A 26,334-nucleotide genomic window follows, 5' to 3' on the forward strand; every position below is an offset into this window, starting at 1 on the left:
GACAGGCTTTGCAATCAGAACTCAACCTTTTGACAACGAGAGAAACAGAACAACTCATTTTTAAATTGTGACATCATTACTATGAACACGGAGAGAAGGATAATAAGATCCACAAGCCAACAGTTAGTAATGCAATAACAGTAATCACCAACACAGAAGAAGATGGAATAATTGGCCTTAAAAATATAATGTACACATTTAAGGAATACTATGTCCTTATATTCTACTAAATTTAAAGAATACAAGACACAATTTGCATTTTTGATACATTACAGATACCACAACTAGATACTCTCAGTGCAGAGGAAAAGGATAAACCCCTGACACTATAAAAGAATTACTAAATACTATAAACTCACTTCAGAGTGGGAAAACACAAGGGGCCTCATGCATAACATGCGTAGAATTCACACTAAAACATGTCATATGGATAAAAATTGAAATGTGCGTATGCACAAAAAATTCAGATGCACAAAATCATGCATAACCCAACTTCCATGCACTTCTGCTACATAAATCCTGGTCAGCTTCAAAAGTAACATTCGTGCACGCATCATCCACCCTACCCTGGCACCTCCCAGGCAAAATTGAAGAATTTCAGCAAATACCACGTGGAGGCAAGGAAAAACATACTATTTGTTGGTTTAAGCATTGCATAAACAACAAAATAAAGTTGATTGAGTGATATAGAGTGGCTTAGAAACGAAAGGACACAGAATACATTACATTCATGATATTACAGCTCTCTGAACAATTTAAATACTAAGATGTATACTTGATATAATTTTCATGATGATAGGAATTAAAGCATGTATTAAACATGGGGGCAAGGTGGCACAGTGGTGGCATCAAGCTGTCCCCCATCCAAAGATTGTTCCTGCTTCCCACAAGATCCTTGCTGTGCTGCGCACGACCCTTGATAAAATGATTTAATGCAGCAGTACTGTCTCTTTCAGACATACTAACCCTCAATTCCTTTCATTCCTTTTCTTTCTCTACGTAACCAATCGCCACACAATCAGCTTTTTAATAAATGTCAAGCCACCTGTAAGCTTAGAATGCTGATTCTTCAAAACCTTCAAGGAACATTGAGATATCTTTGTAGTACATGTTTAATTATTCCATCCATCTATCCATCCAGGGTCGCGCCATTCCCAGCAAGCATACAGCACAAGTTAGGAACAATCCTTGAACGGGGCACACGTTTAATTATTAACAGTATACATTATTTAAATTAAGTTAAAACTGTATCTGTATAATCTATGTATTTTAATGCATTTCATTTAAAAAGATATCAAGAGCTCCAAGAAGATAGCGTTTGGAAATCTAAATTGACTTAGAAGCCAGTTATCATCTGTAAATACATGCTCGCTGCTATTGAATTGATTCAAACTACTTTATTGTTATTGTATGGTACAATGAGATTCGCTATGCAAATCCTCCATAAACTTATTTACCTTGTGACAGTTTAGGGCTTTCTCGCACCCCTGTACCCTCAAACCACACGTCAGACACCAGATAAAAATCCAAATAATTATTATTTATTATAATAATAAGTGCACAAAGCACGCTCCTCTCCACAATTCTCCAATAACAATAAACCAAATCACAAATAAACCAATCCTCCAAACTCCCAGACGCTTAGCCACCCTGCATCCCAACTCAGCTCGTCTGTCTGGGATCTTCCACAGTCCTTTATACTCCTCGACCCGGAAGTGTTTCTGAGCCCTCAGTTCATGTGATTATCCAACACTTCCGGGTCGGGTAATCTTCTCTTTTCTTCAGCCCGGAAGTATATCATTTCTTCCGTTTCCACAATTGTGAAATACTTTCAGGTTATAGGGAAAGTACAAGTCCAGTGGCCCCCCATGGTATCCAGCAAGGCTGTAGTGAAAAACTACAAGTTCCATGATGCCCTGCTAGAATTTTGGGCCCTTCCATGCTGCAGGGATGGCTCCATCTGGCAGTTTGGGGTTGTTGGCCGGGATACACGGCCGGCAATCCCTCACAACCTATAAAATTGGTAAAATATCAACAACAACAATAATAATAACACTATGATAAAACACAATTAAAAATATACAATATGAAAGCGTACGTGGCTCTGGTTGTGCAATATTACAACTGTAGTGCAAGTTTACAGTGAGGTAATTGTACTTTTGGAAGTAAGAAGAAATGTTTTATTTCATTGATGGGAACAGCAATGAAAAATGGCGCCTCTGTTAGGCTCTGCTTTTGCGTTCGTCTTGCCCCGCTCATTGAGGTTGTGGGATATTTTTGTGTTTTTTGTTTATTTTGTGGCACTAGTCATACGCGGTTTTCCAGCCGCGTAGTAGTGTACGATCGCATTTCATTGATCAACATTAGATCAGCAATGGAAAACTTCTCTAAACATTACAACTATACCTTTTTTCCTCCGCCGTTTATGAATGCTACGTTTTTCAGCGGCTTTTCCTCTCTGTTGGTTAACGGCACCCGAGTCAACCTGCAGTCCCGTCGGAGGAAACGTGGAAAAAGGGCAGGTGCACATGTGAGGTTTCGGCGTCTATGGCGCTGTGTTTCTGATGTGGATCATCCATCTTTATCTAAGGATTATCTGAGAAGGCCGACGTGCTTGAGAGCTGTTCTGCCGGGATTACCTGACGTGTTGCTTCCCGCTCCCCGTCCGAGACGCCGAGTTTGCCGAGGGAGTAATCCCCGACTTCTCCGTGCTATCCCTCGTATTCCAGGAAATGCTAATTTGACGGCCGCTGTTTCTATGACTCTGCCAGCTAAGGTAGCACTGATTAATGCACGCTCTATCGCAAACAAGTCATTTATTTTGAATGACTTTTTTACTAGTAATAATTTGGATTTTATGTTCCTGACAGAGACTTGGCAGCGTGATTCTGATTTTACTAATCTGATAGAGTTGTGTCCCGAGGACTGCTCTTTTATTAGCACACCGCGGCACACTGGCCGTGGAGGTGGGATCGCCATGGTTTTTAAGAAGTTATTTGTATGTCATTTTATTCCTACCATTTCATATAAGACTTTTGAACTTCAGATTGTTAAAGTTGGACGTGTAACCCCAATATATTGTATTTTAATTTATCGTCCACCTGGTGCGATTAGTCCTTTTCTTACTGATTTTCAAGATTTTTTATCCACCATTATTAAGATGGATAGAATAGTAATGCTTGGTGACTTTAACATCCATGTGGATGATATTTTATGTAGTGTGGCTTCTGAATTTCTGTGTATCACCGACTCTTTTAATTTTATACAACATGTTGTTGGCCCTACTCATAGTGGGGGACATACATTGGATTTGGTTTTTTCTTATGGAGTTGGCTTGAATGATGTTACAATTTGTAATGTAACCTTTAGTGATCATAAGTGTGTTTTGTTTGACTTTTTCAAATTTAGAGCTGTCACCCTGTGTTAACTCTAGGCGTACTCGTTTTATTAATGAGTCAGTGATCAATCAGTTTGCTGATTTATTTGTGGCATCTGATGCCGGCAGTAATATTGATAATGTTGAGTTAGCAGTTCAATGTTTTAATGACCATTGTACTGATATTTTAAATAAGATCGCTCCTCTTAAGATCAGGCAGCGTTCTGTTACCCACTCAGTTCCTTGGATGAATGACTCCATTCAGTAATCTTAGCGTTCCTGCCAAAAGCGGCGCCTATGGAAGTCTACTAATCTGGAAGTTCATCATTCATACTTAAAGGATTTACTTGCTTCTTTTAATTCTTTGGTTAGGGATGCTAGAACAGCATACTTTTCTAATCTCATTCAGACTCACAAGCGTAATCCCAAAGTGCTATTTGATACTATTCACAATATTATTTCTCCATCTCAATCTGTTACTCAGGTTTTTTCTAACAGTGAATGTAATAATTTTCTTAGGTTTTTTATTGACAAGGTTAATGTTGTTCGGGCTAATATTGCTCCAGCTGTCTTACCTAGTGCTCTCCTTCACTTATGTTCTGAGTCTTTTGTGTTCTCAGAAGTTTCACTTTCGGATCTTTCTGACTTGCTCAGGAAGATGAAACCTTCATCATGTACTACTGACCTGTTGCCAACATCATTAATGTTAAAATCTTTGAGTTTTATTGGTCCGTGCCTTTTGAATATCATAAACTGCTCCTTGAGATCTGGTGTGGTCCCGCGTATTTTAAACATGCTGTAATTCAACCGTTGTTGAAAAAATCTAATTCTGATGCCTCTATTTTGAGTAATTACAGGCCAGTCTCAAAACTACCTTTTATTGCCAAAGTTTTAGAAAAGGTAGTTGAACAGCAACTTTGTACCTTCTTAGAAAAGCAGGGGTTCTTTGATTCTTTTCAATCTGGTTTTCGGAGGCGACATTCTACAGAAACAGCTCTTCTAAAAGTTTTTAATGATCTTTTAATTGCTGCTGATGCAGGCAGGTGCTCTGTGCTTGTGCTGTTAGATCTTACCGCAGCTTTTGATACGGTAGACCATCAGATCTTAATTAATAGATTAGAGCTGTTAGGTGTCTGTGGCTCTGCTTTGGACTGGTTCTCCTCTTATTTGTCAAATAGGAGTTTCTCAGTCGGTCTGGCTGGGTTTTCATCTGACTCTGCTCCTTTGACATGTGGAGTGCCACAGGGATCGGTTCTTGGACCTGTACTTTTCTCTTTATATATTCTTCCCTTATCACAGATTCTTAACTCTTTCAAAGGCATCTCGTATCATCTGTATGCAGATGATATACAGCTCTATTTTTCATTTAAGCCTAACCAAATTAATACTTTGGTCACTTTAGTTGATTGTCTGTCTGAGGTTAACGACTGGCTCAGTAGTAATTACCTGCAGTTGAATTCAGGAAAAACTAAGGTACTAATTGTTGCTCCTCCTGTTCTTCATTCTGAGATCAGTTTAAAATTATCTTCTGTCTGTCCTGTTATTAAGTCGAGTCTACGTAACCTTGGGGTTATTTTTGACCAGTCCCTGACACTTGATGAGTATGTACGGTCAGTCAGCCGCTCGTGTTTCTTTCATTTAAGAAATCTTTCAAAACTAAGAAATGTTGTTTCTAAATCAGAATTGGAGATGCTTGTTCATTCTGTTATTTCTTCACGGCTTGATTACTGTAATGCTCTCTTTACAGGTTTGAGCAAGTCCTCTCTGTCACGCCTCCAGTTATTTCAAAATGCAGCTGCCAGGCTCCTAACTCGTGCTAGCCGGAGTGATCATATCACCCCCATTCTGTACACACTGCACTGGCTCCCAGTGTTTTATAGAATTCATTTTAAAATTTTGGTACTCACTTTCAGAGCTTTGCATGGACAGGCCCCTGAGTACCTAACCAGCCTGCTCCAACGCCATACAGCTTGCCGGACTCTAAGATCTGGTCAACAGGGCCTTTTAGTTGTCCCACGCACTCGGCTAAAAACCCATGGGGATCGTGCCTTTCAGTCTGTGGCACCAAGACTATGGAACAGCCTGCCTTGTTGTCTGCGAGGAGTCGAGTCTGTTGATTCTTTTAAAAAACAACTAAAAACATTTCTTTTTAAACAAGCTTTTAATTAGTGCTAAATAGTTCCAGTTTGTTTATTTTTTTTTTTTTTCTGCGCTCTGTGACCTCTTGTCTGTGAAGGGCGCTATATGAATAAACTACTACTACTACTACTACTTATAAGTATAAACAGTTCTACCTGGAGTACTTGATGGACTGATTGAGTGCGCTTAGAGCTCTTGGGATGAAACTGTTTCTGAACTGCGAGGTCCCTAAAGGAAAGGCTCTGAAGTGTTTGCTGAATGGGAGAAGTACAAATAGACAGTCCACAGCTGAGGCAGCATGTGCTATAAATGATCCCCAGGGTAAATGCTGTATCCCGTTCTCTCCGCTCCCAACCCAACCTTCTGTAGAGCTTTCCGATCAGCTACTGTACAGCTGTGATTCCACACTCAGATACAATGGGTTAAAATACTCTGAGTAGTGTACTGAGAGTAGCAATGCTAAAGCGGCTTTGGTATTTGGAATAGTTTGGCCATTACAGGTTGATTACAATCAGATACCTTCAACTAATAAGCGGGTAATTTTAGTGTATTTGATAAAGCTGTGTCAGGGATGTGAATCTAAAAAATAAAGGGAAACCACACAGTAACTAGCACTTCTTTGATTCTGGGTTTCACCAGTTGGCAAGACTGAGCCGAAAACTTGCGTGCGCAGTGGTTTTGACTGGTGTGAGAATGTGCGTGGCTTTACGGCCAGTTTAGTTTTTATACATTGCAATGTGAGCGTGGAAACAGACGTACGCAACATTTTTGTGCATACACATTGTTTATACATGATGCCCCAGGACCTGATGGCTACCCTGCTAAATTTTATAAAAAATTTTCAATCAAGTTAGCTCTCCTTTTATTAGCAACATTTATAGAAGCCAGAGACAATAAAATTCTACCTTAAACTTTTCACCAAGCATTAATTACTCTTTTTTCTTAAGAAAAATAGGACATATCACAATGTGCATCACACACCAAACTCACTTCTACATAATGATGTTAAGATACTCTCCAAAATCCTACCTAGAAGGATTGAGAAAGTGCCCCCTTCAGTAATACCACATGACAAAACTGGATTTATTAAAGGTGGGCATTTGGCTTCCAATCTTCGGCACTTATTTAATGTAATATATTCACCCATAAAGTCCAACACTCTAGAGATCTTATTATCTTTGGATACAGAAAAGGCATTTGATATGGTTGAATGGGATTACCTATTCACCACTGTGCATAAATTTGGGTTTAGCCCTAACATATGTGCATGGATCAAACTACTGTATACAAGTCCAGAAGCTTCAGTTTGTATTAACAATACTATCTCAGACAACTTCAAACTAGAACACGGTACTAGACAAGGATGCCCCCTTCCACCACTGCTATTTGACAAGAATATTGAGCCATGCAACATACCTATGGCACACATTGAGGACAAATATATGCAATTACCATCCTTTACCTGAAATGAAGTGACCACTGCATCCTACCACTGGTTCTGAGGAGGATCTTCCCCCTGGAATGCCCTCAGGCATTTTTCTGGAGAGCCAACTCTTCTGCAGGGGTTAGGTCTGGACTGCATGGACCTCCATCTGTTTTTTGCTTGTCTGCCTTCTTGTTAGCTTTAAAGTGAATGTTTTTTATATTATATATAATTCTTTATGTCAACAATTCTTTAAATAGTTATATGCCAATATTTACCAGTTTGAAGTATATTCTTGTACTTCACTTTTACCTGTTCCCATGTTCTCCTTGTGCTCACGTTTTATCTGGCATTATGACATATTGAATAATAATTAATCTGACAAATAGGAAATGAAATGCCGCATTCAGTAAGTACAATGCACAAAACTTAGCGTTTAATTTGTCGGCCACTTTTTGCCAGCCATCTTTTCTGGTTTGGGCTGCTTTTGCAGTGTTACCCCTAGTGCATATTAAATCTTGAAATTCTTCATATCCTTCGAATAAAAGGTCCTGCTCTGCTTGTGTGAAAATAAAATGCACCCGTTCTTTCGTCATTTTGTTACAGCCTATCAAAGACTGATCATGTTTTCTAGACTCAATATATATGGGCTTTTCAATCAGCGTGGCCGCGCACATTCATCTCAGATGATTAGATCCAGCTAGACTAATCTACTACACAGCTGCGTTTGAAAAACTGACTTATCCCGGATGAGTTTCACTGGCATTAACTCATCCAAGATGAGGCATCTGATCTCGGATGATTTAAGCGACGTACGGAAAATACCCCCTTGGTCAGCAAAAGAAATGAAATCCTGAAGTACCTCTTATATTCCTTGCTTTATACACCAGTAAATACAAGGTATCCTCATTATACTAACAATCCAATTGTACTTCATTCACTCAGAATATGGAACCAATGTAGGAAGCACTCCAACTTAGAGAATATTTTATCTGTGGCACTTCTACATGTTAACCACCTTTTCCACCAACTCAAATTTACACAATACTGTAATCCCTCCTCGATCGCGGGGGTTGCATTCCAGACCCCCCCGCGATAGGTGAAAATCCGTGAAGTAGAAACCATATGTTCATATGGTTATTTTTATATATTTTAAGCCCTTATAAATTCTCCCACACTGTTTATAAATATTTTCCGCACAGTTATACAGTAAACCCTCTTTTATCGCTGTTAATCTGTTCCAGACTCTACCGCGATAAATGAATTTCCACGAAGTAGGATTCTTTATTATTAAATCTAATATTTTTGCAGTTAGAGCATAGAAAACCTGTTTACGACCTTCTAAATACTTTTTTTAACATTATTAGAGCCCTCTAGAAATGAAATAACACCCTTTAGTCAAAAGTTTTAACTGTGCTCCATGACAAGACAGAGATGACAGTTCTTTCTCACAATTAAAAGAATGCAAACATATCTTCCTCTTCAAAGGAGTGTGCATCAGGAGCAGAGAATGTCAGAGAGAGGGAAAAGCAAACAATCAAAAATCAAAAGGGCTGTTGGGCTTTTAAGTATGCGAAGCACCGCAATAAAGCGACCGCAAGGAAGGGCGCAATGTGAAGGTAGTCTTTCAGCATTTTTTAGAGGAGCGTCCGTATCTTCTAGGCAAACAGCCCCTCTGCTCACACCCCCTCCGTCAGGAGCAGAGAGTGAGAGAGACAGAGAAAAGCAAACAATCAAAAATCAATATGTGCTGTTAGAGCTTTTAAGCGTGGGAAGCATATCGTATATCATTGAGGAGTTTTATTTAATACATAGTTCATGCTCTGACTGGGTAGCTTCTCAACCATCCGCCAATAGCGTCCCTTGTATGAAATCAACTGGGCAAACAAACTGAGCAAGCATGTACCATAAATTAAAAGACCCATTGTCTGCAGAAATCCGCGAACCAGCAAAAAATCCGTGATATATATTTAGATATGCTTACATTATTTGCAATAGAGTGAAGCCGCGAAAGTTGAAGCGTGATATAGTGAGGGATTACTGTATATGGGATTAAATCATTTAGAGATTTGCATATAAATATTGTCTTTGCATTCTATGAACAATTGAACTCTAAATTTAGTTTCCTATCAACACAATTTTTCCACTATCTCCAAATTAGAAACTTTGCTAAACAAAATCTGCCCAGTTCTCTTCACCTCCCACCTATTTCTATTTCAGAAGAGATATTGATTAGTCTTGAAGACTCAGACAGCATTTCTATAATATATAAAACAATTTTAAAGTCCCTTCCTTTAAAAGATCCCAAAGTACAGTGGGAAAAGGATCTCTGCCTCAACATTTCAGAAAAGGAGTATTTTTTTTTCAGTCTTGTTCAAAATTGTCCAAAATATTTCCAGGGAAAAATCCAACCTGCAAATGTTGTAATCAAGCTCCAGATTCACTAGGCCACATGTTTTGGGTAGTGTACCAAATTATCATTATTCTGGACAAAAAAATTTAAATGCCTATCAGACAGCCTTGGTGTAACACACCCTTCTAATCTATTAACAGCTGCTTTGGTGTACTCCCAGATGGAATTAAAGTGGAGAAAGACAAACAATCTATAATTTCCTTTACCACACTATTGGCACGTAGACTTATCTTGCTCAACTGGAAGAATCCTAATCCACCTCTGTTAAGTCAGTGGGTAATTGATGTTATATACTATTTGAAATTGAGATCTTAGAGGATCTGTTCAAAACTTTTTTAAAACCTGGCAGGATCTAATCAATTACATTTTAGAATAAGTACTCATATTGCGGAAAAAGACTCCTTTTCCTCTTACTACTCTCAAAGGTTTTACTCTGGCTGTTGGCCTTTCTCTCTTTCTTATGGGTGGTGGGTGGTTGAACTGAATTTAGTTTGTTAAGTTTGACTTGATTATATGAAATGTTACATGCTTTAAATAAATTCAATAAAAGTTTAAAAATATTAAATTTGAATTTAATTGTGATATTATATAGATTACAGCACAGTAAACATCTGAACATCTTAAACCTGCAGAACATTTATCATATACTGTATGCTATACTGTTTGTAGGTTTTTAAGATATATCGCCCTTTTTTTTTTTACACAACACAAAGTGGATTAGAGAATTAAGTAGACTGTACCATTTTTATGCCTTGCTCTTTAGCTCTTAGAAACTGCACTGAATTTTAACTTATTTATTCTACCAGTTAAGTTAATGGATTCCATGCTGTTTCATAAGATGCCTTTAACACATTTCAGGTTAATCTTTAAGGCCAGGTTACAGCAACAGTGAATGTTCAAACGGCTTTTGAGTGGACTCTAGACACACAAATTTAGTTGTCATTTTACTCCAGTAATACAACTGAATTTTACGTGTCTAGACCCAAATTTAAAAGCAACTTACAATAGTGCCCAGAATAACAGACTATATACTGTCAAAGTAATAGTAGCTAGAAACCTTTCTAGTCTAATATGGAAGACCTAGACAAATGGACAGAATAACATATTGTTCAGTGTGTTTTCAAGAGTTCATCTCATGCTATTGTCTAGCCAGGATGCTTTAGTACTTTAAATTATGAAAAAGCTTCCCATTTTACTGAATTTTGATTGTACATCATTTTATTTAAATACATTGATTTGTGCATGATTTTCCAATTTATGTTATCTATGTCATTAAAGTTTGATTCATTGTTATTCCAAGATACTTATCTAGCATATTTAATTTTTTTTTTACAATAGTATGTGCACACATTTACAGTATATCATCCACAGTCAATACACTGTATAGTGAGATACATGTACAGCCCTTGTTTTTCTTGCACTTTATAACTATCTTTTTCTGTGACTGTGCAGTAATGTATTAGCTAATTATCTGTGCCAACTGGCTTCACCTGGCAAATTTTGTAAGACAATAGGCCGCAGTTTCAGTGCTGTCGATTAATCACTATGTGGAGTGGTGTCATCAAAACCATCTCCAACTAAACCATCCATCCATCCATCCATCCATCCATCCTCTTCCGCTTATCCGAGGTCGGGTCGCGGGGGCAGCAGCTTAAGCAGAGAGGCCCAGACTTCCCTCTCCCCGCCACTTCTTCCAGCTCTTCCGGAGAATCCCAAATGTTCCCAGGCCAGCCGGGAGACATAGTCCCTCCAGCGTGTCCTGGGTCTTCCCCGGGGCCTCCTTCCCGTTGGACGTGCCCGGAACACCTCACCAGGGAGGCGTCCAGGAGGCATCCTGATCAGATGCCCGAGCCACCTCATCTGACTCCTCTCGATGCGGAGTAGCAGTGGCTCTACTCTGAGCCCCTCCCGGATGACTGAGCTTCTCACCCTATCTTTAAGGGAAAGCCCAGACACCCTGCGGAGGAAACTCATTTCAGCCGCTTGTATTCGCGATCTCGTTCTTTCGGTCACTACCCATAGCTCATGACCATAGGTGAGGGTAGGAGCGTAGATCGACTGGTAAATTGAGAGCTTTGCCTTACTGCTCAGCTCCTTTTCACCACGACAGACCATGCAGAGCCGCATCACTGCGGATGCTGCACCGATCCACCTGTCGATCTCACGCTCCATTCTTCCCTCACTCGTGAACAAGACCCCGAGATACTTGAACTCCTCCACTTGGGGCAGGATCTCTCCCCAACCCTGAGAGGGCACTCCACCCTTTTCCGCTGAGGACCATGCTCGGATTTGGAGGTGCTGATTCTCATCCCAGCCGCTTCACACTCAGCTGCGAACCGATCCAGAGAGAGCTGAAGATCACGGCCTGATGAAGCAAACAGGACAACATCATCTGCAAAAGCAGTGACCCAATCCTGAGTCCACCAAACCGACCCCTTCAACACCCTGGTTGCGCTTAGAAATTCTGTCCATAAAAGTTATGAACAGAATCGGTGACAAAGGGCAGCCCTGGCGGAGTCCAACTCTCACTGGAAACGGGCTCGACTTACTGCCGGCAATGCTGACCAAGCTCTTATCAGGGGGTCCGGTACCCCATACTCCCGGAGCACCCCCCACAGGATTCCCCAGGGACACGGTCAATGCCTTTTCCAAGTCCACAAAACACATGTAGACCGGTCGGGCAAACTCCCATGCACCCTCCAGGACTCTGCTAAGGGTGAAGAGCTGGTCCACTGTTCCGACCAGGACTAAAACCACACTGTTCCTCCTGAATCCGAGGTTCACTATCCGACGGACCCTCCTCTCCAGAACCCCGAATAGACTTTTCCAGGGAGGCTGAGGAGTGTGATCCCTCTATAGTTGGAACACACCCTCCGTCCCCTTTTAAAGAGGGGACCACCACCCCGGTCTGCCAATCCAGAGGCACTGTCCTCGATGTCCATGCGATGTTGCAGAGACGGTCAACCAAGACAGTCCTACAACATCCAGAGCCTTAAGGAACTCCGGCGTATCTCATCCACCCCGGGCCCTGCCACCAAGGAGTTTTTGACCACCTCGGTGACTTCAGTCCCAGAGATGGGAGAGCCCACCTCAGAGTCCCCAGGCTCTGCTTCCTCATTGGAAGGCATGTTAGTGGGATTGAGGAGGTCTTCAAGTACTCCTCCCACCGACCCACAACGCCCGAAGTCGAGGTCAGCAGCGCACCATCCCCACCATATACGGTGTTGACACTGCACTGCTTCCCTCCTGAGACGCCGGACGGTGGACCAGAATCTCCTCGGCCGTCCAAAGTCGCTCTCCATGGCCTCCAAACTCCTCCCATGCCCGAAGTTTTGCCTCAGCAACAACCAAGCCGCTTCGCTTGGCCTGCCGGTACCTATCAGCTGCCTCCAGAGACCCACAGGACAAAAAGTCCTATAGGACTCCTTCTTCAGCTTGACGGCATCCTCACCGGTGTCCACCAACGGGTTCGGGATTGCCGCCACGACAGGCACCACCACCTTGCGGCCACAGCTCGTCAGCCGCCTCAACAATAGAGGCACGGAACATGGCCCATTCGACTCAATGTCCCCACCTCCCTCGGGACGGGTTGAAGTTCTGCCGGAGGTGGGAGTTGAAGCTACTTCTGACAGGGGACTCTGCCAGCCGCTCCCAGCAGACCCTCACAACACGCTTGGGCCTACCAGGTCTGACCGCATCTTCCCCACCATCGAAGCCAACTCACCACCAGGTGGTGATCAGTTGACAGCTCCGCCCCTCTCTTCACCCGAAAGTGTCCAAGACATATGGCGCAAGTCCACGACACCACCACAAAGTCGATCATCGACCTGAGGCCTAGGGTGTCCTGGTGCCAAGTGCACATATGAACACCCTTATGCTTGAACATGGTGTTCGTTATGGACAATCCATGACGAGCACAGAAGTCCAATAACAAAACACCGCCGGGTTCAGATCGGGGCCATTCCTCCCAATCACGCCCTTCCAGGTCTCACTGTCATTGCCCACGGAGCATTGAAGTCTCCCAGCAAAACGAGGGAATCCCCAGAAGGTATGCCCTCTAGCAACCCTCCAGAGACTCCAAAAGGGTGGATACTCCAAACTGCTGTTGGCATATGCACAAACAACAGTCAGGACCCTTCCCCACCCAAGGCGGAGGGAGGCCACCCTCTCGCCCACCGGGTAAACCCCAATGCACAGGCTCCAAGTCGGGGCAATAAGTATGCCCACACCTGCTCGGCGCTCTCACCGGGCAACTCCAGAGTGGTAGAGAGTCCAGCCCCTCTCAAGGAGATTGGTTCCAGAGTCCAAGCTGTGCGCCGAGGTGAGTCCGACTATATCTAGCCGAACCTCTCGCACTAGCTCAGGCTCCTTCCCTTCAGAGAGGTGACATTCCACGCCCCAAGAGCCAGTTTCTGTAGCCGAGGATCAGACCGCCAAGGTCCCCCTCGCCACCACCCAACTCACACTGCACCCAACCTCCTTGGCCCCTCCCATAGGTGGTGAGCCCATGGGGAGGAGGACCCACGTTACCTCTTCGGGCTGTGCCCGCCGAGCCCCATGGGTGCAGGCCCGCCACCAGGCGCCGCCATCGAGCCCCACCTCCAGGCCTGGCTCCAGAGGGGGCCCGTGACCAGCGTCCGGCAAGGGAAAACGTTGTCCAAAGTTTTTTTCTTCATTGGAGGTTTGTTGAACCGCTCTTTGTCTCATCCTCACCTAGGACCAGTTTGCCTTGGTGGTTCTACCAGGCATAAAGCCCCGGACAACATAGCTCCTAGGATCATTGGGACACGCAAACCCCTCCACCACGATAAGGTGACGGTTCAAGGAGGAGAATATAAAGGAAAATATAAAGGAAAATAAAGGAGCTTGTGGTGAACTTTTGGAAGAATAAATTTTCTCTGGCTCCTGTCATTATTCAGAGTGAGGAAATTGAGATAGTTAAAAGCTACAAGTACCTGGGAGTTCACCTAAATGATAAGCTGGGATGGGAGCAGAATGTGGACATTTTGTACAAGAAGGGTCAAAGGCAACTCTGTTTTTTGAGGAGGCTGAGGTCATTTGGTGTGAGAGACCTGCTGCTGAGGATTTTCTGTGAGTCTGTGGTTTTGAGTGGCATCTTTTATGCTGTGGTGTGTTGGGGCAGCACTATCATAGCCAAGGATATTAACAGACTGAACAAGATCATCATAAAGGCCATTTCAGTCCTCGGGGTAGACAGACAGGATAGACAGGAAAATGCTGGCAAAGGTGTCATTAATTATGAAGATTCCCTCCCCTCCATTCCATAAATTGATGCAGGGCCAAAAGAGTGCAATGAATAGCAGACTGCTCCTCTCATGTTGCAGGAAGGAACAATTTTGTTTGTTTGTCTGTTCTTCCTGCTGCTAGCAGACTATACAACTCTGGATTTAATTCATGTATCTCTTATTGGATTATTTCATGAATGGTATTTATGTGTCATCAGACTCTGTAATCACTGGTACTTTATCCATCACTAGACCCTTTTTCTATGGTTACTGGTCATCCTATGTATCACATTTTTTTGCATGTATTATAATACTGTGATACTACACTGTATTTATTACTGTGGATCGGTAATACACCATTATTTTTGTATTTTATGGTTTTTATTTATGTTATCTGTATCATCTTATATATTTTAATAGATGTTTTAGTTATTTAATCTATGTGTACTTGTTTTAATTTTGCTGTGAGCTGCTGGAACACCAAAATTTCCCTTCGGGGATCAATATATTGATACCTTAGCATATCTTATCTTATCGTTTTTTAATTTATCTTAGTCAGATGAATCGCAAGTAGTACAGTTTGTAACTAAGTACTTTTTTGTTTACAATATTTACAGTTGGGTTTTTTTTTAACCAGGGGTTAATATTGTCAATTCACTGGCGCTCCTTACTTTCTAAAATGCTACATATAGAGTTGGCTATGGGAAAAACCTTCCTACAGTAAATCAATTCCTTCCTTTTCTTGTGACTGATTTTGGCTTCTGTTAAAGATCATTGCGAGATACAGTAAACTGTATTGTTGTTTTCCAGGAAATTATACTGTTGTTTTACCAGAAACTTCATTGTTTTGAATTAAAACAGGTAATAAGATGAATATTTGGAATTTTGACTATTCAAATCCACCTGTCTTGCTTCCTGTGCTTGCTTGTATAGGTTCCAGTTTCTTAGCAACCCTTCTCAGGATAAAGCAGGATAGGAAAATGGATTGATGGATTATTATTATCATTACTACTAGTAGTAGTAGTTAGTAGTATTATAATAGGCTAATGATTTTAATTTGTTTACATTGTTCACTCAGCCATTACATTTGCACTCTGGCACTGAATGCACATAAGGTGAGATAGGCTGTAGGCCAGATTAACCCCTGATGGGGTTACTGGATGGTGCCTGAATCATTGTGCCGAACACTTGACAGCAGTATTCACCAGCCTGTTGAATATCTCTTTAGAACCGTCCACTGTCCCCACTTGCCTCAAGTATGCTACTTTTGTCCCTATTCCAAAACAGGCAGTGATGAGGTCCCTGAGTAATTATCCCCCTATTTTTATAAAGTGCTTTGAATGACTTGTCCTTTTACACATTAAGAGCAAAAATCCCTACCTCCCTGGGCCAATACCATTTCCCTGACAGGTAAACAGGTCAACTGAGGATGCCTCCTTACTTTCCCTTCACACTGCCCTATCACACCTGGAGCAGAGGGACAGCTATGTGCGGATGCTGCTAATTGATTACATCTCTGCCTTCAACACCATCCCCCCCAACACACTGGCTATCAAACTGAACAATTTGGGTCTCAACTCACACCTGTGTAGCTGGATTTTAGATTTTCTCATAAACAGACCACAAACTGTGTGCATAGATAAGCACTTTTCTTCAACAGTAACACTGAACCACAGGGCTATGTACTAAGCCCTCTCCTTTACTCCCTTTTCACAAACAACTGAAAACCTACCCATGATACTAACATCATAATCGTTTGCAGACAACACCAGAGTGATAGGCCTGATCTCCAATAATGACGAAACAGCCTATAGAGAAGAGGTCGAGAATCTGGAGAGTTGAAGCCAGAACAACAATCTTGCACTCTATTCCAAATAAAGCAAAGGAGCTAATTCTGGACTTCAGGAGACTGAACTACAGTGGTCAACATCCCATCAGCATTAACAGCGATAGGGTGGAGATGTATCATCAAAATAGCTCAGAGAATTAGTGGCACTCAGTTACCATCACTGGGAGATATCTTTACCCGCTGCACCAGAAAATCAAAAAACATTTGTAAAGATCCAACCCACCCATAGCATTTTTGTTCCTGTACCCTCCGGCAGGTACTTCAGAGCCCTGCATACCCACACTACAAAGCTGAAGAACAGCTTTTACCACAAAGCAATCAGCCTATTAAATGCACAGTGATCACTGCCCGTTCCTATAACAGAAACCACCACTGATTGAACTGAACATCTGCATCATCCACACATAGTCTTACACCCGACCCATGTGGAACTCATGTCATTTACATTGACTGTAATCTTAACTGTGACTTTATTTGTTTTTGACTTCATTTAGTATTTACATATTTATGCTTACATGTTTACTTTTACTCTTTGTATATTTGGAACTGTTAATAGTAACTGTGCTTCTCATAGATTAATATTTACTTAGTTTATTATCTACTCTTATCTACTTTTATCTAAGGCATCTATAGGCTTGCCCCAAATGATATTTCATTGTATTGTACAGTGACAATAAAGGTATTTTGCATCTTGCATCTTGCATGTACAGTCCGTGTACTGTAGGTGTTAGAATTTTTCATGCCTTAGGTGAAGTTATAAATATTGTGCCATTACATGAGAGGTTTGATGGCAATGTTCCACGTGTGCAAAGGATTTGGGGATGGGATATTCCGTGCATGCAGTTTAGTGTATAAAAAATCAAAGGAGGGGTTGGCTGGGTCTCCTTTGGTGTTATGGGCATGCACTGTATATAGTGTGCATGTTCTTCGAACTGCACTAGCAAAACTGGTCACAGCTTATTGTTATGGGGAATCCAACTCCTCCTGTATCTCTCTCTTCTTTCCTGGCAGTTGAACTTATGGTGTATAGCATACTTTGAAAGTATTTCAGAGCTGGTAAACCTTTCTTCTTCCATTTCACACGACTCCACATATCATTCTGTTTCTTTTCACTTGTCCACTCATCTACTCATCCGTTTACGCTGTTGACGAGTGGTACTGTTGTGCACCAACTGGTAGTCTGTCCACACTGAGCAGAAAAAGATGGTGAGCCTTAAAGTAAATTGTATTTAGTATTTAGTTTTGCTATTGTAGGTTTATTTTACCACTAAATACTGATATATTTAAAATAACCTTTCTTAGCGGATACCTAGTGCCCTAGATGTACCATCCTGCCAAATTTCAATATTTCAACTAAATGGCAAGTAGTGGTTTTGTTCAGGAGTAAGAGATGGAGTGAGTGAGTCAGACAACTTTGCATTTTATATACTGTATATAAAGACTGGACTGAATTGGTTCAGATACATCTTTAAAATACCGCCACCTAATTATAGAGTGTTACAAATGTAGCCCTCCTCATAAGAATTAAACTTTCTTGACATTAACAAAATAATTTTGACATTTCTTAAATAAAAGCATACAAAAAAGTGAAACTGAACCAACTTACCAACTTTGCAAGGTAAGAATGCTTTTTTCAACCTATTACTTTACAGATCCATCAACATATACCACTACATGAAATGTTTTAACATGTATAAGCTTCATAAAGGTACAATATATTTATACAAAATAATGAAATGAAGCCAAAATTGTGTTTTTCTAAAATAAAGTCAATTGCAAACTGTGATTTGTACCCAACTCCAAAAATGATATGTATTAATATTTCTCAGCATAACATACTGTCACTAATACAGTTATGTAAAGTGAGGTTTAAAAAATAAAAATTGAAAATTCAACAAAAACAAATAAAAAAAAGTCCCAAATTAATTATTTCAATATTAGCCAGCAACACTGCTGTAATTTTTATTTCAATTAAAACTGGTCAAAATTCAAAGTGAATACAAAAAGTTTTAACAAAACTACTGAAAAAATATTTAAGTGTGCAAGCTTCTGCAAATAACTTAAACTAAATTCTTTAAGAGGGAAATAGGGTGAATAATGACACCATGTTATCTCACTGCTTCCGAGACTGGGATTTGACTCCTACAAAGGTTGCATGTCTCAGAGGAGTTTCTGTGTTGTCTAATTTGCTCATATGGGTTTTCCCAAGTAATGCAGTCTTATCCCAAAAAATATTTGAATGATATCCCCATATTTTAAAAATTACCTCTATACTGAAAATTTAATTCCAATAATTCAGCAAATATTTTTACTTTTTTTGTCAATTTATTGAATTCTTTTTATAATTTTTAAAATAATGATCAGGTATATCAGGTCTTCTGAACACTATTCAGATAAACAAACATTGTGTATTTTGAATAGTTTATTTCTTTACTTTTGAAATACTATTTATTTTAAGTATTAAGCTATAAAACTGTATTGTTTAGATACAATCTATACTCTTGGAGGACAGGCAAGTCAAATAAATTTATGCATGCTCACATAGTGAGCTGGATGTGGAGATTAATCTGGCAGTCCAGAGCTTTGGAAAGCAGATCACAGTGCCAGCCTGGATAATGTTAATATTCAGCAATGCTGAATTAGTAAAGGAAAAAGGCAGCCTGAAAAACAAAAAAGAAACAAGCAATGGTAATTTATTCAAAAACACAACTAATAAAACTTCTATGAATCATACAAAGAGCAAAATGAAAAAGAAAATAGTGGACTAAGATGGAGGTGTTTTATGGACATGTGGCAAAAGAAAGTTTCAGATTTGTGGCATCTGGCCTGTTTCTTTTCTCTATACATCAAAAATAAGGTGTTACTGCTATTGTTCTTTGTAATGTAATGCTGGAAGGGTGTTTACAGTAAAAGTGGTATGATTAAGAGGGGTTGCAACAGAACCCCAAATCCCAGACACAAATATATAGATAAGTTCTGGGTTCAAAATAAAGGTTTTCATTTTGAGAAAATACCTCAATACAGCAATAATCATCACTCTTCTTCTTTCTTTTCTCCATTACTCCTACCAGACAAGCATTGCCAGTCTCCTTTCCTGCCTTCAACTCGCCTGGACAAGGCATTGTGGTTCTTTTTATTGAAGAATTGGGAGTTCATCAAGTGCCAGGGCATTGCCTGTTGGAAGCACTTCCAGGTCATACAGAAGTCCCATAAAGTAGAGCCACCTGGGAGCACCCACAAACCCAACTGATCTGCAATTCCCAGCATTCCTTGTGGGTGTCCAAATGGGTTAAAAAAGCACAGGGATGCTATCATCCAGTGGGAAGGGGGAGCATAAAGGCTTGCTAGATAAGGAGCCTACCCAGATCATTGTATTGGCCTCCTGGCCAGTTAAGGGAATGGGGCCAACCCTGGCAGGGACACCAGCCCATTAGTGTTGTGACTCTCTTAGATGCACAGTTAGACCATATGCACACATTTATGTGACTATAGTGTTGACTGAGTTCATATTGTCAGCTTTTATTAAAGAATTGTTGGTTTATGAATTACTCAATGTAATTCTTGAATGTACTCTATATACAATAATATAGATCTATATAAATCTATATAAAATAATTATTAACAGAAAGTAGACATATCTTTATCCTATTTAAAAAATCAGCAATTTAGAAAAAGAAATATAACCATTGTAAATTAGAGTTAGACACTCTCATAGCTTGACTATTTTGTGCTTTTCAAAAGTAAAGATACTGATTTCAAGTAAATCATCCGCTGGTTACTCTAAACTATTCATGGCAGATACAAGTTTGACTGTGTATTTTAAAGGTCATATGTCGCCCTTTCTACTTGATACTATAATATGCACAGAATGAAATGCATGAAGTTTGTGAAAAAAATGAGATCAGGAAGCAAACTCATTTGTCTTTATGTGTAGCATTTCAGTGTGCACTACCCAGCAAAAAATGAGATCTTTCAATAACCTGAACCCATAATTTTGGCCCTCAAACATCAAAACTAGAGTTATATAAATGGCCAGAATATAACACATAACCGTTTTAATTGAAAGGATAAGGAAGAAACTTTAGTAAGAAATAGGAGGAAAACAAGAAGAATAAGAAAAGAAAATTGTAAAGCTTGCTCATTCTTGCCAGTGCTACCAAAATAGGATCTGGCCATCCCTCAGCCATCAATTTTATTGATATACAGTGCATCCGGAAAGTATTCACAGCGCATCACTTTTTCCACATTTTGTTATGTTACAGCCATATTCCAAAATGGATTATATTCATTTTTTTCCTCAGAATTCTACACACAACACCCCATAATGACAATGTGAAAAAAGTTTACTTGAAGTTTTTGCAAATTTATTAAAAATAAAAAAACTGAGAAATCACATGTACATAAGTATTCACAGCCTTTGCTCAATACTTTGTCGATGCACCTTTGGCAGCAATTACTGCCTCAAGTCTTTTTGAATATGATGCCACAAGCTTGGCACACCTATCTTTGGCCAGTTTCGCCCATTCCTCTTTGCAGCAGCTCTCAACCTCCATCAGGTTTTATGGGAAGCGTCGGTGCACAGCCATGTTAAGATCTCTCCAGAGATGTTCAATCGGATTCAAGTCTGGGCTCTGGCTGGGCCACTCAAGGACATTCACAGACTTGTCCTGAAGCCACTCCGTTGATATCTTTGCTGTGTGCTTAGGGTCGTTGTCCTGCTGAAAGATGAACCGTCGCCCCAGTCTGAGGTCAAGAGCGCTCTGGAGCAGGTTTTCATCCAGGATGTCTCTGTACATTGCTGCAGTCATCTTTCCCTTTATCCTGGCGCTGAAAAACATTCCCACAGCATGATGCTGCCACCACCATGCTTCACTGTAGGGATGGTATTGGCCTGGTGATGAGCGGTGCCTGGTTTCCTCCAAACGTGATGCCTGGCATTCACACCAAAGAGCTCAATCTTTGTCTCATCAGACCAGAGAATTTTGTTTCTCCTGGTCTGTGAGTCCTTCATGTGCCTTTTGGCAAACTCCAGGCGGGCTGGCATGTGCCTTTTACTAAGGAGTGGCTTCCGTCTGGCCACTCTACCATACAGGCCTGATTGGTGGATTGTTGCAGAGATAGTTGTTCTTCTGGAAGGTTCTCCTCTCTCCACAGAGGACCTCTGGAGTTCTGACAGAGTGACCGTCGGGTTCTTGGTCACCTCCCTGACTGAGGCCTTTCTCCCCTGATCGCTCAGTTTAGATGGCCAGCCAGCTCTAGAAAGAGTCCTGGTGGTTTCGAACTTCTTCCACAGAAAAAGAAGAAAACATTTTAAAACAGTCCAAGTCCAGAATTAACTCTCAAGGCAGTGCTCTGATGGATCCTAACAAGAGCTGTGCAAGCAAGAAAGCCTTCAAACATCATGTCACATTACAAGGAACCTGCTGCTTCTTCATCTATACATATCCATGTGGCTTTGTAATACATTTAAGTATGTAGGATAAATAATATTTATTTTATTTTTTTTAATTGCGGTATCTCTGGACTGCAAATTACACGCCACGAGAAAGTTGTGAAACTGTGCATTCACTGATCTTTGCTCTCTGTTCTATTTGTATTTATTGATCAGGCTGCAGCACTTGTGTTTTTCTCACTGTAATGTTGTATTGGTAATAGAACAAACGTTGTTCCTTGTAATGATCAGGAGATAATTCAAGTTTTTTAAATGTATCACACAGAAATCATGACTGAAAATAAAAAAAAAATGCTTAAATTATCAAAAACAAAATTGTAAATTTTGCCATGAACATGTGTAATTCAGTATCATCCTATTCGGGATTGCAAGAGTCTGCTGCAATCCAGCATTTTGGCACCAGCTAATCTGCTGGTGTGTAATTATGATATATCAAGCCAGAATTTATTTTTGAAATTCAGGATTGTCTAATCTCTCGTTCTGGAACAGACCCCAGAAAATAAAGTGAAACCAATATGAAGTTTCCACAGATTCCTAGCTGCCTAAAGTCCTTTGTAAAGGTGTTTATCCAGATAATTGACCAATGGAGTGTAGTGCAGCACTAACCTGAACAAGTGCACTGCAATGACATTACACAGCACACCTATTTATGGCCTTTTCTTTTTAGCTGTTATTCCAGTCTCACTAGCCATTGTTTCTTTACTTTTTCATATACAGTGTCTCCCTATTTCTACACCATATTATATGTAAATTATATTTTTTTCTGTTTTATCTTTGTTACCTGAAACATATCACAATACTTTTTTTGTCAGCTAATGATTCAGTAACTCCAATAACATCAAAATCCTTAAATAATATAATGGTTTCCGATATTCTTAACCTTAATGAATAAATATTCAATGCATCTCTGTCAAATGGTCCACTTTATTCTCTGTTTAAACTGTTCACAAACTGCATAATTCACTTACATGCTGTATATCTTATCAGCAGAGGCAATGTTTTCTGTGGAAACATGCATTACTCTTTAGAAGATACAGTAACTGATGTCATCTTTTTACACCCCATGCTTTATCATTTTATAGTTTTTATTAAGCAAAGCTGCAGAAGTTTAGAATTTGCTGTTGGTAAATAAAACTGATTTGATCAAAGTCTTCTGCTTGTTTCTGGTATAGTTTAGTATTCTTATCTCCAGTGTCACTTTCCAAACATTAAATACAGCTAGTATAGCATGACTTGCTTTACAAATAAGTTATTTGTTAGTTTTTATATAAAGTGCTGTCAGCTACAAATATTCAGCACACCATTATTTGTTCATTTTTATTTACTTTACACTGTGTGCACAATTATTAGGCAAGTTGTATTTTTGAGGATTAATTTTAATATGGAACAAACACAGTGCTATCAGTCAATCCAAAATGTTAATAAACCTGAAACCTGAATGTTTCACAACGGAAATGTGAGTGTGAACATCATCAGGGGAATACATATGTGCGCACAATTATTAGGCAACTATTAGTGTGCAGATTTATTATGCAACTAAAGGAAAAATGAAAATTTTCCCATCTCACTTGTTTATTTTCATCTGTTATAGTGAGAATAATAAACAAACACCTCAAAATTTACAAATAAACATCTCTGACATTTCAAAAAAAATAAATCAATCAATCAATGACCAATATAGCCACCCTTCTTTCCAATAAAAGTCATAAGCCTTTCCATTCATGGAGTCTGTCAGTTTCTTGATCTGTTGACGATCAGCTTTTTGTGGAGCAGTGACTACAGCCTCCCAGACACTCTTCAGAGAGGTGTATTGTTTTTCTCCCCCGTAAATCTAGCGTTTAAGAAGTGCCCACAAGTTCTCGATAGGGTTTAGGTCAGATGAGGAAGGGGGGCCATGTCATTATTCCTTCATCTTTAAGGCCTTTACTGGCTGGCCACGCAGTGGAGAACTTCGATGCAAGTGATGGAGCATTGGCCTGCATAAAAATCATGGTCTTTTTCCTGTATCACTGTTTGAAGAAAGTGTCTTCGAAAAACTGGCAGTAGGTTTGGGAGTTGATTTTGAGTTCATCTTCAATGCAAAAGGTCCAACTAGCTCATCTTTAAAAATACCAGCTCATACCAGTACCCCACCTCCACGTTGGAGTGGAGCTCTGTGCCCATTACTGATCCACAGGTCCATCCATCTGGTCCATCAAGAGTCACTCTCATCTCATCGGTCCATAAAACCTTTGAAAAAAATCTGTCTTCAGATATTTCTTGGCCCAGTTTTGACGTTTCAATTTATGTCTCTTGTTCAGTGGTGGTTGGGTTTCAGCCCTCCTTACCTTGGCCATGTCTTTGAGCACTGAACACCTTGTACTTCTGGGCACTCCAGGTAGGTTGCAGCTCTGGAATATGAAAGTACTGGAGGATAATGGGTCCCTGGTAGCTTCACGTTTGATTCTTCTCAAATCTTTGGCAGCTAATTTGCGTCTTTTGTTCTCAACACGTTTCTTGCGACCCTGTTGACTATTTGCAACAAAATGTTTGATGGTTCTGTGATCACACACCAATATCTTAGCAATTCCAAAAGTGCTGCATCCCTCTGAAAGACTTTTTACAATTTTTGACTTTTCAGAGTCAGTTAAATCTCTTTTTTGGCCTAATAATTCTGCACACCTTGATATAGGGTGTTGATCTCCTTAGGCCACACCCTCCCTCATTACACAAATACACATCACCTGACGTGTTTAAATCCAATAAGCATTCAAGTTAATACAGCTTGGAGTTGGAATATACGCATTAAAAATGATGATATGGTCAAAATACTCACTTGCCTAATAATTGTGCACACAGTGTATACAAAATGTGTAAGGTAATACTGACAAAGGTAAGAGTTTTTGTATCTGCTGAGGAATTCCCTCTGTGTATTAACTCCTTCTTCCCCAGCCACAAATTAACCCTGAGACAATAGCAGTAGGAATTGGACACAGGTCACTGGAATTATATGTAATTTCTATGTCAATCTACAGTCAGTCTGAGGCTGATACAGCTGCTGAGGAACTTCTTGTGCAACTATAGTTTTATAGCTTTAACACTCACCTCTCCCCCGGGTTTATCCAGATCATAGCACTATTTGTCTCGGCTGAGAAATTTGGAGATCTCTGTTAAGATGAATGGTAGAACTTGCTGCCTGTAATTCTAGCAACCTGTATTTGTGTCTTACTGCTGCAGTCGAGAACTATTGGAAGTGGGTGAACACCCTGAGCGAATCCCTAAGTATAGACAGTTTACCAGTATAAACCTACTGTTTTTTTACTGCTAGTACATTTAAAGTCTATAACAGTTCTTTTTCATTTGTTGATTTCAGATAAACATCTATAATATCATTTCCTGAAGAAGCAACGATGAATTGGTGCACCTTTGGTGGGAAAGTATTTGTCTTTGTTATTGTTAGCAGGTAAGTCTGATATAAAATATGGTTAATTAAATCATATTGTTGTTTAAAATATGTTTACTATGTCAAAAACTAGCTTCTGTATAAATAATATAAACAAATCACCAATTATGTATAAAAAGCCATGTGAAAAAGTGATGCTGCTCTTTTTAAAGATCTTTGAAACACTGCAAATACCACTGCAAAATAACCTGTTGTCACTGATAATACAGTTAATATTTACAAGATATACGTAGACCATGCTACATTAGAGGTGCCCTTTTATTTAGTTTAAACAGCTCCATACTGTTTATTATTCACTGTTTCATTTCAGCTATTGGAAAGGTCAAAAGCAAGAAATTACAATAACCCCTTGATTTCACTAACAGTAGGATATCTATCTTGAATTTACAAAGCTTCACTAGATTTTGACCCTTATTCCTACACTGACTGAGCCACTTTCATTCACTTTTAAATGGTCTTTCTAAAAAAAATAATACATTTTCAACTATGAGTGCCTAACTCTACTTTACAATGGACTAATATTCACATCATCTCTAAATGAATATAACTACACTAGATTGCCATACAAAATCTTGTCAAAACTACAGTTATACAAAACTGTGTGGAAAATGAGAACAAGAGCTGTTAACACTAATACCTCAAATAACCAATCTGCATAGCTTGCCTCAGGTGGCGTCCTCTGACAGCCTTTCTCAGTATTCCAAAAAACCTTTGGATAATTTTCTCAGAAACAAAATTAACATATCTAGAATATTGTTAGAAATGTCTGAGGTATCAGAGTGATTGCACTATTAAGCCATCCAATTAAGTAAACTAACATGTATTATCCACAACAAACAGAGGCTGTAATTATTAAATTAGATTTTATTAGACCCTAGAGTCATTGAAGTCCTCCAGGAACTGAATTTGAAACCCCTGATCTGAATCATTTTTTTCGTGGACCAGTTTAGTACTTATAGTTAACTAACAACAATTTAAAGAAAGAAATAAGAAA

At 39.9% G+C, this 26,334-nt stretch overlaps 1 protein-coding gene across 1 annotated transcript in view; it reads left to right on the forward strand.

The window, feature by feature from the left end:
* Nucleotides 1-26,334, forward strand: part of LOC120540109 (gamma-aminobutyric acid receptor subunit pi) — a 191,887-nt gene that overhangs the window by 64,702 nt on the left and 100,851 nt on the right. The window contains exon 2 of the mRNA XM_039770604.1: nucleotides 25,251-25,340. Coding sequence (XP_039626538.1) covers nucleotides 25,288-25,340 — 53 coding nt within the window. The 5' untranslated portion in view covers nucleotides 25,251-25,287. The remainder of the gene's footprint in view (nucleotides 1-25,250; nucleotides 25,341-26,334) is intronic.

Source organism: Polypterus senegalus, chromosome 1, assembly GCF_016835505.1.
Source record: "Polypterus senegalus isolate Bchr_013 chromosome 1, ASM1683550v1, whole genome shotgun sequence".
Taxonomy (NCBI): domain Eukaryota; kingdom Metazoa; phylum Chordata; class Cladistia; order Polypteriformes; family Polypteridae; genus Polypterus; species Polypterus senegalus.